Source organism: Heptranchias perlo, chromosome 7 (genome assembly GCF_035084215.1).
Source record: "Heptranchias perlo isolate sHepPer1 chromosome 7, sHepPer1.hap1, whole genome shotgun sequence".
In the NCBI taxonomy this organism is placed as follows: domain Eukaryota; kingdom Metazoa; phylum Chordata; class Chondrichthyes; order Hexanchiformes; family Hexanchidae; genus Heptranchias; species Heptranchias perlo.
Window position 1 is genome coordinate 72,912,875 of NC_090331.1, and position 16,852 is coordinate 72,929,726.

The 16,852-nt window shown below is 42.9% G+C and overlaps 1 protein-coding gene across 1 annotated transcript in view; it reads left to right on the forward strand.

The window, feature by feature from the left end:
• Window positions 1-15,766, forward strand: part of LOC137323869 (shugoshin 2-like) — a 37,981-nt gene extending 22,215 nt beyond the window's left edge. Inside the window, exons 8-9 of the mRNA XM_067987886.1 lie at window positions 7,630-7,792; window positions 11,999-15,766. Of these exons, the coding sequence (XP_067843987.1) occupies window positions 7,630-7,792; window positions 11,999-12,134 (299 nt within the window). The 3' untranslated portion in view covers window positions 12,135-15,766. The remainder of the gene's footprint in view (window positions 1-7,629; window positions 7,793-11,998) is intronic.
• The last annotated feature ends 1,086 nt before the right edge of the window (window positions 15,767-16,852 follow it).

Below are 16,852 nucleotides of genomic sequence, written 5' to 3' on the forward strand. Positions count from 1 at the left end.
CTTTTGTTATCAATGATCTCTTTTCCTTTGTCGTCTTCCCAATGAATTTTCTGCTATTCCACCTGAAGCTATTTTAAAGTTGTTTGTGTATTTGCAAATAATACATTCTTATGCTTCTGTATTTGATTCAAGCTCCTCAGCATATTTTTTGCAATTTGATCTTTTAAACCATAAATGTTAATTATTAACAAGGCTTTGTTAATGATTATCTCTGCAAACAATGGTTATGCAGTCAGTATGAGGTATTTTTTCCATTTTCTTTACTGTATTTTGTAGTTGCATTCCTGTTATGATGTAGTCTGTTTGATTTTTTTTTAATATGACTTGCTCTTCATTGCCTTTTGATCCTTTTCCATTTGTATAACCATCTAAGCAGATGGTTAAACCAAGCATTCATCACAACCAAATTGTACTTTTGACACAATTTAGTCTGGTTCCTCATTTTTCTATACCAGGTATGTTTAGTTCCATCAAACCTCATAACTTTCCTTTCTTACTGTAGAATTCATATCAAGTGATGAATATTTTTTTCCATTTTCAGCATTGACTCTACCTCCTCATAGAATTGTTCTGCCACCACATCTTCATATTTTCCAGTGCATATAGTTGAATTATGTTAACAATGAATTATTTTGTTTCCAATTTCAAGCCTCCCATCTGAAAAATGCTTTTGGCTACTTTCTTGTGTATTAATTCACATACCATTTCTCTACTTTTCTGATCCAGAGCAAATTAGTTGGAACCTTTTTTCAATCTAATTAACTTTCCAATATAATTCCATTATAATTCACTTGGACCTAAAATCTTTGCATTTATTCTTTATATCTATTCCAATACACTTCTGTTAAAAGCTTCTCACAGCCCATGTTTGCATTTTTAGGCATTTATCGCAAGTTTCCAAAGGCTTATTCTTGGTTCATAGCTTTGAGAGGTTTGATCTAACCAAATCACATGTAAACCTTCTTCCCACATGAGAAACTTTTCCCTACCATATCTGTTTGTAGTCTGTGGAGCCACCGCAGAGGGCCAGTACTCTCCAGACCATTATTTGGATTATTCATTTGCAGTTTGGACGCCATACGTGGTGGGACCCTGACATCATTCTGCAGTGGCTGGCCACAATGCACTTGTCTCATACTTTAATGTTGCACCTTTACTGCCATTGACAGACCAGTTGGTTCTTCTGTCAGTTCAGCTATGGTCAAGAGTAAGTGCTCTTGTCACCAACAGCAATAATTAGTTTTTGACAAAGTTCTGATTTTAAACATCATCTCCGCTGAATTGCACTATAGAACATAGGAGCAGGAGTAGGCCATTAGGCCCTTCGAGCCTGCTCCGCCATTCAATATGATCATGGCTGATCCCCTAACTCAATACCATATTCCTGCTCTCTCCCCATACCCCTTGATGCCTTTTGTGTCTAGAGATCTATCTAGCTGCTTCTTAAATATATTCAGTGACTTGGCCTCCACAGCCTTCTGTGGTAGAGGATTCCACAGGTTCACCACCTTCTGAGTGAAGAAATTTCTCCTCATCTCTGTCCTAAATGACTTACCCTGTATCCTGAGACTGACCCCTCGTTCTGGACCCCCCAGCCAGGGGAAACATACTCCCTGCATCCAGTCTGTCAAGCCCTATCAGAATTTTATGTTTCAATGAGATCCCCTCTCGTTCTAAACTCTATGGAGGTGAAATTGCTCTGTCAACCAAAAAAATCCTGTTTTTCTCCATAATTAAACTGCTATCAAAATTGCAAGACGAGGGTTTGAAAGTGCAATTTTCTGAAAATTCTACTCATGGGTTGTTAATTGGGGGGCGGAAACAGACATTCTCCAAATTTCTGTTAGAAGTAATTTCACCCTTTTTATTCATACCTCTGTTAGTGTGCCAAGGCCCACCTCTGGAATCATCAGTTTCAGTTGGCTCTTTGGCCTCTAGTTAACACTAAAGTAACAGATCATTCCCAGTGATCAGTGCCCAAAACACCTGCTTGCAACATTGAGCAATTTTCAAAACTGAAACAAGCTCCAAACTCAGCAAAAGGGCTCATTGTGACCATCATTTGCTGCAAAATCTGCAAACTTTAATTCCTCCAAATGCAAAGAGATTACATTCCAGCTCTTCCATCTCAATATCAGGCTCTGAGAAAAATTTGAGTGGGGTAGAGTGGTGTCAGGAGTGTTCAACAAAACTTAGCAGTTGGACAAGTGTTCCACACTAATTCATGTAGCAGGGACATGGGGCTTCATTTTAGCACCCGCTATCGGGTGCGTTCCTGGCAGGGGGGGCTCCGAAAATCGGGGAATCCCGGAGCGGGTCCGGAGCCCAGCTCCAACGCGCCCACTTCCGGGTTCCCCACTGACGCGCCGGCGTGCGCGCGCAGCCCCCGCAGGTGGCAATCCCGCAGGCAATTAAAGCCAGCGGGATGCCACTTGAAAGTATTTATGTTGCTAGTTCAGGTCGTTTACAGACCTGATTGGGCTGTTTTATTAGGGGTGGGATTTTACACTGAACTGAGACTGTTTCCCATAATGGGGGAAACACTCCCAGTTCAAACGGAGGTGTTGTAGCCAGCAACCTATGGCAGCTGCAAAGGTCCATTCGACAGGTGGGGGAGACCCTTCACCATCGCAGGAGGCCACTCCGTCACATTGGACAAAGGTTGGCCTCCACCGCCCTCCCCCTAACAAGAAAACTCACCGACCTGGAACCGCAACCCCGGTGTGAGGACACACTTACCTACCTTGCGGACCCCCTCAGACCTACACCTTCCAGATGGGGGCCGCCGTAGTCGCAGTCATGACCTCCTCGGAGGACGAACAGCATCACCAGCCTCGCCGGCCAAGCCATCCGCCCCTGACGCGTGGAACTCCACAACACGGTGCTGTGGCACATCCACCTGCACAGCAGGAGGGAGGGCAACCGCAGAGAGAGATGCGTCGCAGGAGGCACTACCCTCGCCACAGGGTCTACAGACCAAGGCTCAGCTTCCTGGACCTCTCTGAGGAGCAGTGCATACGGAGGCTCAGAGTCAGTCACCAGGTAGTCACGGACATCTGCAGCCTCCTTAATGACGAGCTGCTCCCGGACGGACCAAGCAGCATCTTCTTACCCCTCGCCGTCAAAGTCACTACTGCCCTCAACTTCTTCGCCTCCGGATCCTTCCAGGGTGCCACCGGGGACATCACCGGGGTCTGTCAGTCGTTTGCACACAAGTGCATACGGCAGGTTACCGATGGCTTGTTTCACAGGGCCTCGCACTACATCAACTTCCCCATGGATGACCGCAGCCAGATGGAGAGGGCGGTTGGATTCCATGATGTGGCTGGCTTCCCACGGGTGCAGGGTGTAATCGATTGCACCCATATAGCAATACGGGCACCTCCACATGAGCCAGGACTGTTCATCAACAGGAAGGGGTATCACTCCATGAACGCTCAGCTCATCTGTACCACCGCCAGAGATTCCTACACGTGTGCGCCAGATACCCTGGCAGCTGCCACGATTCCTTCATCCTCGGAGTCCACCGTGCCGCCCCTCTTCCACTCACCCAACACCGGCAACGGCTGGCTCCTCGGCGACAAGGGATATCCCCTGCACTCGTGGCTTATGACACCTATGAGGAACCCCACCACCGAGCCACAGCGTCGATATAACGACAGCCGCATCACTACCAGGTCTACAACTGAGCAGGCTATAGAGCTGCTCAAGATGCGCTTCAGGTGCCTTGATCGTTCTGAGGGAGCGCTCCAATACGCGCCACGCAGAGTGGGACGCATTATAGTTGTCTGTTGTGCCCTGCACAACATGGCACTACAGAGAGGGGTGCCGCTGGAGGAGGCCCCTTCCACATCCGCCACCCATATTGACGACGAGGAGGAGGAGGCGGCCGAGGAGGAGGAACGACCCATGGGCAGAACATCGGCTCACCTGGCTGCTAGTCAGGCCAGGGAGGCACTGATATGTCAAAGGTTCTCCTAACATCAGACTGTCTGAAGAGTCCAGACCTCATCACCTGGACAGAGGAGCGGCCATACCAGCCCCCTCCCCTGCCCCCTGCACGGAACAGTGGTGCGATTACTCCTGCACCCACTGTAGTATGACCCAATGGGTGGGACCAGGTGTTCGTCTTCTTGGTGAGCCCCACGAAAGGGACCTATTGCACAAACCGGTCAAGAATGGACAAGACGTGGCAGTAGTGGTGATAACAATGGGGTTTATTGTGGATGTGCACTAAACAAATATAAATAAAAACATGACAGTCATACACCCTTGTGCATTCCCTTTGTGTTCACAACACCTTTGCCTTACGCTTCCGGGAACCCCTACGTGGTGCTACCCCTGTGGCTCCAGCAGAGGTAGTGGCAGGTTGCTCTTGTTCATGCCCTGACCGAGTAGATGCTTTGGGCCGACGCCCTCTGGGTTTCGGTGCCCATGAGGGTCCCTCCAAAGACTGCTCCTCCTGTACCTGCGCAGGGGCAGACTCGGCCACCTGGAGAGGAGGCAGCATTGCGGGTACTGGTTGAGAGGGGGGCAACGGGTGAGATGTGGGGGCACTTTGAGTGGCATCCCCACTTCCATGTCCCCTTTCACCATCATCCCTCTTGTGGCCCAGGCCCACATCATTCCTTCCACCCTGCTGGACGGCAGTTTGGAGGACCCGTGTGAGGCCTTGGAAGGCCACTTGTAAAGTATCTGTCAGCCTGTTTGAGGCGGCAGAATGTTGCTCACCCTGAATCCGAACAGCTGTTGTCAGGGCCTGGATGGACTCGTTGAGCTGTGCGTGACGCTCGAGGGAGGCTAGCCTTTCCTCCATCGCAGACGTTCCCGCACCTACCCGCGACACTATCACGCAGATACCCTCCTATACTTGTGCCACCATTCCCCTCATGCAGGAGTTGGACTCCTCCGCCACCTGCGCGATTGTGGAGAGTGCGCGTGGCACCTGTTCCAGCACCTCAGCAATGTGCTGGTGCCCCTCGATGACTCTCCTTTTCACGGCTGGCCCCCAGGGTTCAGCATCTGGGTCCGGCTGAGCAGAGCCTGGAGAAGAGTGCTCCCACCGACGCGGACTCTCCACGGCTGCCCCTGCCACCAGGGTCTGCTCGTGCTCACGTGTGTGTGGTGACTCACCATGTGCAAGCCCAACTACGTGAGGACGGGGACCCACCGAGGTGTGTGTATCTGCGCTGGTGGATGCATGGCTCGGATGTGACGATGGACCCTCAGAGACCGGCAGGTCCTCTGAGTAATCGCCCTCCTCAGTCACGGCACTCGCAGATGGCCCTGCAAGAGAACAGAAAGCAATATTAGGCATGTGGACAGATGTTGCGGTGCGGCAGATGCCAAGTGATGCTAAGATCATTCGCTATCATGAGTGCTGAGTGTCAGCTCTCTGTCACCGGCCGTTTCTGCAGCCCCAGCCTCGCCATCCGCCACGGACAAGCACTCCAGCGTGTGGCTGAGCTCTAACGCCTCCTGCTCCGTGTCTGTTAGCACCATCTCGTGTGGCGGGCCCCCTCCAGTCCGTGCCCTCTCCCGGGCGTTCTTGCATCTCTTCTCCTGTCTAGGCAAAACAGAGGCGTGATTGAGTGATGCTTGCATGGTGAGACACTGCATGCATTGGTGTGGGTGGGTTGAGCGTGAGGGAGATGGATGGGAGGGTGCGTGTGCCACATGGCCATGACATTGTATGGGGATTGGGGTGTGTGGTAGTGTTCGAATGGGGACAGGGGCGGTGAGTACGTGCAGGCATGGTGAGGATGATAGTTGAGTGGATGTGAGGAGTGATGCGAGAGCGTTGTGGTGGCAGTGCAGAAGGGGTTGTGTGGTGGTGGAGGTGATGTGGAAGACGGAGTGTGGGAGAATGCGTAAGTGTACTCACTTTGCCGGACCTAGTTAGGTCATTAAATCTCTTGCGGCACTGGATCCACGTCCGTGTGATGTTGCCGCCGCTGCAGGCCTCTGCTGCCACCTCCGACCGTGCCTTCCTGGTGGTGGAGGGAGGGCACTTCCTCCCATCCGACGGGAACAACGTTTCCCTTCTCCTCCTCACCCCATCCAGCAGCAGCTGGAGTGAGGAGTCTGAAAATCTTGGGGCAGCCTTCCCCCTGGGGTGCTTCATGGTATTCTAGTCCTTGTTTGCAGCAGGAGAAGCATTGGTGGACTGCCCCTTTAAATAGAGCTCCACCAGCTCTCGGACGTCACTGCGCATGCGCAGTCCGCAGGCGTGCAGCTGAGCAGCGGCAAACCCAGAACCAAAGGTAAGTGGCTTCAATTATCCCATAATTGTGCGAGGAGCACACTGATTTCACCGGGCGCGTTACCCACGCGCCCAATAGCCCCCCCCCACCCCCGCTGCGAACCCGCAGCCCTGCTAACATCGAGCCCGTTATTTCAGAAGCTCAGGCAATTTCTTCCAGCACAATTACAAATTTACTCAGCCTTACAACAAAGCAGCTGCAGAGTTCTGAGCAAAATTAAATTAGAAAGTAAAGTGTAATCACTGATGAGCAGGAGTTCTTATCAAAAACTTCAGCACTGTCATGGCATCGATCAAAATTTCTATTGTGATTGACACAGCTTTGCAGGACAGGAAGAACGGTCTTTAGCTGACAAACTGCATGTTCCCACTTCAGGGAAAAAAGGCTGCAGCCAAATTTCAGATTCCCTCTTCAGACTTCGCATTTGGTGCTTGTTTTTCATTCTTTATTCTGGCTCTGATGCATACATCCTAAGCTGCCCTTTTTTTTTAACAATTCCACTGCTCCCTCGTCTAGCTTGAAATACTTGTTTACAATTTCAAGAATTTCTGACTCGTATGATTCTAGTGTGAAGATTTGAGACCCATACACTTTGTCAATTCACCAAATTTTTCTAGTCATTAATCTCTAAACTACACTGTAATTCTCCCCTCCCCACAGCACACTGCATGGGAACTGAGCTGTGAACTAATCCAATGAAGTATCAATTACTGGACCATTGCTTAATATTTTGGCGTTTGAGTACATGAACTTGAGACAAATGCTTCCATGATCTTATTAAGATGAAGCAATTGCTGCCTTAATTTTTCCCAATGAATTCCCTTTTCCTGCACTAGGAATTGCAGAGCAAACTCAATTGCAATGTTATTTGGCTCTGTTTACACTGCCATGGAGCTTTGACCAATCTATCAGCTTTCTATTACTCTTTGAGTGGTTTGTGTTTCATGAAGAGAAATGCAATGTTCCAATGGTCTGCCAACAAGTTGTCTTTCTTTCCCAGAAAGTGTTGTTAAATCTTGAATCTCCACCAGTAGTGTGTTCAAGTGGAATCAATTAGTAACACTCTCTACCTTTTTTAGAAGGGAAGATCATGGGGGTAATGTCATGCCAATGGTCTTGTAGGGCTTATATCGTTCATGATCTCCCTTTACACTTTACACTGGAATAAAATAACAGGTAAGTAATTTCCCTTTACATTTCTTTTGAAATGTTACTACATGTAAAGGTGAATAACCTATCTCTTTCCCTAATCTGTACTAGATTGCATCATTAACTGTAAATGTTTGTATAGGCCTAAATGTGTTTGATTTGTACTTATAGCAGTCTTAAAATTAGTTTTTTTTCCCCCCTCCCATCTCTTATACAGGCAATAAAGAATGTAAAGCCCTAAAAGATATGACAAATGTAACTCCTAGCAAACTTGATTGTCAGTCAAAACTCACTAAAGGAAACCAAGAAGGTCTTGTCTATTTGCGCAGCAAACGTCGAGCTACTACAACATTAAACTACAAAGAACCACTGCTCCGCAGGTATGTGAATTAATTTTGTTCATCACTTTGTTTGCTACTTCGAAAGCCAAATTCTTTCAAATAGCATACTGGATCAAATTCATGTTCAAGAATTATGTTTCTTCTCCCAAACCTGGGGAATGTGTTTGTAAATCTCTTAACAAATCCTTTTATACTAAGATTCCAAATCTGGTTGAAAATAAAGTGGCTAGGCAAAGGAGCAGTCTTTATTAGATACAGTAGTGAAAGATCAATTGGTTTCTGCAGGAAAGAACATTGAAAAAATTATATCCCTGATTGCAGATGTCGTCTTACCCATGGTAGACAGGGTCTAACATTGAAGGTTTTCTTCGGAAACCAAAAATATTTTAAAATGCAGTGGCCTGAGTGATTCAAGGCCTTGTTACCCGTAGATGATCCTGATAGAGCCATTTGTGTCCCTGCCGCTGATATAGGTACACTCCAAGGTTAAGGCTTTGAGATTAAGTTCATCAACCAGGAAAGGCATGGCTTAAATGAGCCAGCCCATATGATTCATTTATCTTGATACCATCTCATCCATGATGAGTAGAGACCTGTGTTTTGGAATGATCAAGCATTGGGCGAGGTAGTGTTTGCGAGCACTGGATTTCAGTTCCCTACTGTAAGAATTACCTCTTGATCAAATCTTTATGCTATTTTATAAGTGATTTAGAACCTTACAGGGTCATGCATAGAATTACATAGAAATTACAACGTGGAAACAGGCTATTCGGCCCAACCAGTCCGTATTGGTTTTTATGCTCCACGTAAGCAATAGTCCTAATTCTGTGTGTCCACTTGTTTCCTTTATGCCTTTTCCTTCAGCCACCAATCCCAGCTATTCTTAAGAGTTGACATGTTCTCTGCTTCAATTACTAACTCTAGTAATGCATTCCACAAACTCACAACCTTTTATGGTTTTTTTTAATTCTCTTTCTGTCTTCAATCTTATATCAATGTCTTTATTCTAGACACGTCAACTACTGGAAAGTGTTTCTATCTGCTTTGTCCCATTCCTTCATAATTTAAAACACCTCTGTCAAATCATCCTGTAATTTCCTCTGCTTTAATGAAAATGATCCCAATTTTTATACATGTTTCATCATATTTATATTTCCTTATGCGTCCTAATGAATCTGCGCTGTACTCTCCCTATTGCCTCAACATCTTTCCTGTGGTGAGAGGCTCAAAACTACACACCATACTCCAACTGTGATCTTACCAAGGTTTCATATAGATTTGCCTTTACGCCTCCAATTTATATTCTGTACCTCTTGCCATAAAACCCAGTATTCCATTAGGTTTTTAATTATGGCCTTATTCACTTGAGATGCCTTGTGAACCACAAATCTCTGCTCTTCCACATCATGCAACCTTCCCCCATTCAAGATTTATTACTTTTTAAAAACCAAAATGTACCACCATACACTTAATTGACATCAAATTTCAGGGGAGGGGGAGGAGAACAATTTTTTTTAAATTATGGATTAGAGTGGATTAAAGATAATTAGATTGAGGTATTCTAAGCAAAATCTCGTTTTACACATGATATCAAAATCAGAGGAGGTGGAGTAAATAAGAATGCATTCAGATCTAACGGTTTTAGATCCTTTAAGTAACTGGGCCCATAGGCGGCAGTTACCGTTCAATGTTCACAAATTAGGAAGTTAATAAAGTCAGGAGAAACATTTTTACCCAAATAGTGATAGACTTTTAAAATGTAATTGGATAGTTGTTTGAAAAAGAGAAATATTGAAATGTATGGGGAGTGATCAGGAGAGTGGGATTAGACTGGGGCTTATATGGGGGGGGGGGGGGGGGGGAAGAAACACTGACTCAGATTTGATGGGCCAAATGATCTATTTGTGTAGTAACAGTCTATGATTCTTGTGCAATAAGTTACTGTGGAAGGTCACTGAGGCATTGAGTATAAATGTGTTTGTGAATATTGAATACATTTTTTAGGGGGAAGAGGGAGATAGAAGGAATTGAGAAATCGAATAGGTGGGTTTATCTCTAGGTTTGCTGGGCCCAGTTGATCATAAAAATTATGTTCTTATCAGTTAAGACCAGTGCAGTCAGTTGTGAGAAGGTTCCTAGAAGCTGCGTTGAATAGGGATACTTCCAATTGTGTTTTTCAAACAAGTGTATGAATTTCCTACTGAGTACAATTCCACAGACAGAGCATTTCAGCAAAAATGTATATTTTTATCAAAACGGACACCATGCATGACTGCATCAACATTTATGCAATATACTTGGTGCATTTATCTACCATCAGATGGGACAGGATTTCAAATAATGCATTACCCAGTTCATGATATCTGCCTCATATCAAAGAAATCAGTCAATTGTGTGTGTCCGTCCATCCGTCCAAAGGTCTGAACTTTCCAAAAACAAAATGGAAGGCACCTTTTCAAACTTTGAAGATGTACAGGCAAACCATCAATATTTCTGTGTAGGTTCCACACAAATCCTCTAATCGTTTCAACAAAACTTGCATTTGTATAGCATCTTTAATGTAGAAAACAGCCAAGTTTTTTTTGGAGCTGGGGAAATAGATAAAGGAAAGGATGCTGAACCATGGTGGGAAGTTAGAAAAGGTGATACAAATCCTTGGCTCATTGGTAGCACTCTTTCCTCTAAGTCACTACAAAACAACTTGCATTTATATGGCACCTTTTTTAACACAGTGCTCCTGTGAAGTGCCCTGGGATGTTTACTATCAAACAAAATTTGACGCTGAACCACATAGAGATTAGGGCAACTTGGTCAAACAGGTAGCTTTTAAGGAGAATAGAGAGGCGGAGAGAGTTAGGGAGGGAATTCCAGAGCTTAGGGCTTATGCTGCGTGTTCAAGCCTCACTACAGAAACTTGAGCACATAATCCAGGCTGACACTCCAGTGCGGTGCTGTACTGTTGGAGGTGCCATCTTTCAAATGATACGTTAAACCAAGTGCCATCTGCCTCCTAAAGAGGATGAAAAAGATCCCATGGCACTATTTCGAAGAAGAGCAGGGATTTCCCCCAGTATTCTGGCCAACATCTATCCTTCAACCAATACCACTCTTATACAAAATAAAGCAATCTGGTCATTACCACATTGCTGTTTGTGGGACCTTGCTGTGCGCAAAATGTTTCCTATATTGCAACAGTGGCTACACTTCAAAAAAATACTTAATTGGCTGCAAAGCGCTTTGGGATGTCCTGAGGTTGTGAAATGTGCTATATAGATGCAAGTTTTTTTCTTCTTTATTGATTTGAAAAGTTGAATTTTGAGAAGGTTTTGAAAAGTCGATGCTTTTAGGGAGGTAATTTTGGAAAATAAGAAGGTTCTGCCACCAGTGATAGGACAAAGTGAGTGTACAAAAAACTTAGAGTTGGAGAACCAGAGGGTACAGGAAGGTCTAGAAGACTGGAGGAGGTTGCAAAAATGATTTGTAGTGAAATTGTGGCGGAATTTGAAGAGCAGTTTAAATTCAGTGCGCTGTGGCAGGGAGTCTATGTAAGACACTTCTCTTGAACTTGGAAAAAATGTCTTAAACTTCACAGACAATTAATTACTTTTGAGGCACAATGACTATTATATAGGCAAATATAGCAGCCATTTTGTATAAGATTCCATAAACAACAATGAGATGATTTTTTTTTTGGTGGTGTTAGTTAAGGGAGAAATGTTGGCCAGGACAAAACACTATTACAGTGGTTCAGCAACAGATACGGGGGATGCAGGGAGGAGGACAGTACAGTGTTCAGTCTTCATTCTGATCATTTATCTTGAGCTGTTTACTATAGTCCTCTGACCACAAAAGTAGAAATGCATCATGGCAGTTTTATGGCATCTTATTGGGTTAGGGACCTATATATAGCTTAGTTCTACAAGCTTCAGTTTCTGTTTGTTGCCTCACTTGACTTTTTAGATATAACTGGCTGCCTTCTTCCAGTCAGTACAACTACATCGTTCTCAATATTACTTGCTTTCCTATATACTTGTGGTACAGCACTGAAACTTTTGATTACGTTGTATTGTCATGGTTTGCTCCATGAATTTGTGATTATTTGTAGTATTTCGGTTTAACTTTTAAAAATTGTCCTACAAAAGTTTTAAAAATGGTAATTTTATATGCTGATTTATCCTGCTTAGTGCTACAATATCTCCAATGGCAGTAATGAACTATTGTGCAAAACTATTTTTTCTTTTGCAGCAAACTGCGTCGAGGGGATCAATTCACAGACTCAAAGTTTCTGCATTCACCTATGTTTAAAACGGGAAAGAAAAAAAATAAAAGGTGTACCAAAAGTACAGAAAAGTACACATGGGATGCAGAAGAGGCAACTTAGTTGATTTTCTTCGATTTTGTAATGACCTTAATTTCCAACTAAAAATTTCAGAGATCAAGAAAAGTAGCACTTACGTTTCTTACTGTTTTTTTCCTTTCTCTGAAATTTTATTGTCATGCTACCTGAATAAAGTTGCCTCAATGTATTATGTGATATTGTCATTACAATGTAGATTATATAGTTTGGTACAGGAGAGTTTTCAAATAGTTATCAGAGAAGATAGCTAAAACTGTCTGTGATTATCTGTGTGCAACTTAGAATCTGTTATTAGAGGTGCATCATGACAATAGATCAAATTGGGTTGGCATATTTGTAGTGGAGGTATTTCAAAACCATTGCAAATATGCTAATATTAAAACTACCAATTTGTATATTCTAGTGCAATATAAAGTTAATACACACTGTGTATATAAATGTGTACAGACAGTCAAAGTATAAAGTCAGGTAAGATAGCTATAGGATCCGTGTAGGGACTATGTGATAGCAGAGCGTGCCCAATGGCCACCCGATAGTCCCAGCAGGATGCCTGGCCGGGCCTCATTAGCATTGGGGCCGCGGACGGAAAGTATGCGCACTGGGGCAGCCTGCCAGCTTCTGCAATATTGGGCGGCTTCTGGGCAGGAAGAAGGTAAGGGCGAGCCAGTGCAGCGTTGGCCCAGGCTGCTTCCAGCCTCTCAAATACAGTAAAACTTGCCTTTCAGCTGGACCACCATATAATACTGGGCGGATTGTGTGCAGCACATGCTCCACCCTGTGTTATCCTAAAATGGCAAATCAGGTCATATGATCATGATTTTTATATTAAAAGGGCCTACTACCTGACTGCTATTCCGGCCATCTAGCGGTAGGCCCATGGGAAGATTGCGGCAGCCAGGAATGGGAGTAATCGTTCCCCACCATTTTCCTGGTGCTATTGCCCCATTTCTGATGGGCGGGAGGCCTCAAAATCCACACCTGTTCGTCTCTATAGGAGTTAAATTGTTAATAATATTTTAGAACAGCAGAAAGTACCAATTGTGCAAATGTACATAACTAACAAATTGTTGCAAAAACACCTTTGCGATTTTGACACTTAAAGTTGCCATAACAGATTTGCAACTGACTTATTAAGATTTGTATAAATTGGGTAAATTATCACTTATTTTAGATAATGTGTATGTGTTGGCCAGCTTATTTACAATTGTTCATAATCTTTGCTCAGTTCATTATGTCATTTATCCACTCACTGTCATGGATTTGTTTTGAAGTAGGTTTTAGCTTAGTGTATCTTTTTATTGCGTGTTTCTGCTTTTTGAAGTAATAGTTGAAAATGAAAACAAAACCTGTATGGTGCAATACAACTTATATGGTTGTATTAAATTGTCACTACAATATATTATATCCACTGGATCTTTGTTTCAAACCAGCAATGGACAGGAAAGTTATGAAAACTTTCACCCAAAATGATGGGTTATTTTGGAATTACAAGTTACTACTGTCTTAGAATTCTTTCCAATCTGTAATTAGAAAGTTATATTACTGCTTTGAAAACTGCTTAACCTTACATACTCCACTGCAAATAATTGCCAGCCCCCTGGTGTATATTGTTTTTCCATAATAGATTTTTATTTCCATCTGCTATAACTGGGCTGAAAGGGTGAAATCCATACAACAAATTTGATTACGGTGATTTTGTATTTTTTTAAAAATCTCTTGGCTGCAATTTGTAATCAAGAATTTACTACCGTTCAAAAATAGCGATACATGTTTAGTTTTTGAATTTATGCACATTCTGAAAATGTCTACTTCAGTCTATGGTTCCACTTGAGTTCTCACCATCCTTGCAAGCCACCTCCAAAAAGGTATGTTTAAAAAAAAAATCCATCCATAGAATGGACAGCACAGAAACACGCCATTCGGCCCAACAAGTCCGTGCCGGTCTTTATGCTCCACACAAGCTTCCTCCCACCCTACTTCATCTAACCATCAGCATATCCTTCTATTCCTTTTTCTCATGTGTTTATCTAGCTTCCCCTTAATGCATCTATGCTAGTCACCTCAACTACTTGTGCTGGCGAGTTCCATATTCTAACCACTCTCTGGGTAAAGAAGTTTCTCCTGAATTCCCTATTGGATTTATTAGTGACTGTCTTATATTTATGGTCCCTAGTTCTGGTCTCCCCCACAAATGGAAACATCTTCTCTACTTCTACCCTATCAAACCGTTAAAGACCTCTATCAAGTCATCCCTCAGTCTTTTTCCTAGAGAAAAGAGCCCTAGCCTACTCAATTTTTCCTGATTATGTATAACCTCTCAGTTCTAGTATCATCCTAGTAAATCTATTTTGCACCCTCTACAGTGACTCCATTTTATAATATGGAGACCAGAACTGTTCGCAGCACTCCAAGTGTGGTCTAACCAAGGTTTTATACAAGATTAACATAACTTCTCTGCTTTTCAGTTCTCTCCCTCTAGGAATGAACCCCAGTGCTTGGTTTGCTTTTTTTATGGCCTTATTAACCCGCGTTGCTACTTTTAGTGATTCATGTATTTGTATCCACAGATCCCTCTGCTCCTGCACCCCATTTAAACTCTTATTTTCCAAGGAATATGTGGCCTCCTTATTCTTACTACCAAAAGTACTTGCCTGAATGTGGAGCTGAGTGCTCCTCCCAACTTCACATTAAAACCACGGGCCGCTCACCCTCTCTCGGTTGCTGCTTTCTTCCCTTACCCCCCCCATTACCGGTCACTCCCCTCCCTCAGAACATATGAGGGCTACTTCCAGCAGTCCAAAATTCAAACCTTTTACCGGTGAGCTGCCTGGGAATGCCCAACAAGTGTCTATAGCTCACTCCATTTTTTTTTAAATGGAGCTTTTCTGATTGCTTTCAAAATTCAACTAATTTATTTGTCGGTAAAAGAAGAACTCAATTGAAGGTGAGGAAAGATACGCTGTCTGATAGCTAGTAGAATTATTAACAAATTATACTTCCAACTTCAGCTCTTAACCTAAATGAACTTAAATTAGGATGAGCAATGACTGGTCTCCGTTTAATAGGTTATAAATTTATAGAATACAACAAAAACTACAACTGCTCTATAATCAGTAGAGTCTGTCATCTCTTGCTCAGAAACCTTTTAAAGAAAACATTTTAAATAAACTTTACCAAAATAAAGCTTCTGAAATTTGTCCTCTAGCTTTTCTTCAAATAATTTTGAAGAGCAACTGAGCACAAACTAGGAGCTGACTAAATGCTACTGATGCTTCCTGAAAAATTGAGTAAGCTACAGATGTTTAGACTGCACACTCTGCCGTCAGCGAACAGTGTTGCAGCTCTGAGCAAAAAATATCTCCCAAAAAGTTTGGAGAAGTTGGGCCTTCAAGTAAAAACTTTCAGGCATTAAAAGACAATTTAACTGAAATGTATTATTTTTGTTTAAAAACCCATCTTTTGGACATTAGAAATTGTAGTTGCTGAGAATTCTCTTTTTCAGAAAGCATTGTGATTTTTGAGCAAACAATAATGTAGCACCACCTAGTGGAATGCCATAATTGTTAACTGTCAGTGTTGTCATTTAACATTGGAGTTCCCATTAGAGCATTAATGAGCAAAGTTAAAAGTATTAAAGGTAAACACTGTCAACTTAACATTGGACTTCCTAACTTTTTTATATATCAGAAGGAAAAAACATCGACAGGGTAACATTCTTGATTTAATAGCTCAAAAGGGCATTGCCCCTTTTTGATGACCTCTAGCTGGGTATGACTCCAGTGGTATCTAAAGAGGCACATGCAACATGCTGACAGAGACTCCCTTTAAGATAATACCCATGTCTTTAACCTAGATAATGTCAAATTGTGGGAATCAGCAGGGTTATTTTACATAATTCATTGGTCACGTGCACTTGGAATCACTATGTAATCTTGCCTCCAAAACCATATTGCTAGACTGAAGAGATCAGTAGATCAGATCATAGAAATGCAGAGAGGACAATTTGTGCATTGGAGCAATGCAATTCTAGACAATATTAACTTTGAGCAATTAGCATTCAGAACAGTAACAGAAATTTCTGTTGGTTGTGAGTTAGAGGCTGCATTAACAAAAGTGGGACTTGTATACCCAGGATGGATATCTGAAGCATTGGCACAATTCATCAATAAATCAGAAATGGTTAATTGGCATGATCAGATGTGGGAAAAGAACCTATTTATTTTCAAATGTAATTACCCACATAGACAGTGTTTCTTCTTTTGTGTTGCAATTGTGCAGATGGCCTCCAGTAATACTATATATAATCCTGGTTGGTTAACCTGGGAAGTTAAGTTGTTTTTTTATAACACCATTGCTACTGTTTCCAAACACAATCCCTTCCATTTTTGGCACTATTGTAGCATATAGTTTGAAAATATTTGGAGGTTATTCAGTATAGTTTCTTCATTTCTTGATTTAAAAGTTATCCTCCACATGCATAGTTCTTGTTCTTCCCTTGTTAATCTCAAATTGAGTCAGTTTAATAAGTTACAAAAAAATTCTTTCAGCTAAGCTTGATTACAGCTGTTGTTCAGTACAGCACAGTTTAGGGGAAAGATCACTTTTCATAAGATTGAAGTGAATAAACCCCTTAGTCATTGATTCTCCCCTTTTTGACAATGGGTCCATCCTCATGTGTGTCAAAGTCAGAGTATCTCCTTTGTAGGGTCTTCAAGTGGTAGCTTTATTTTGTAAGAGGTAAA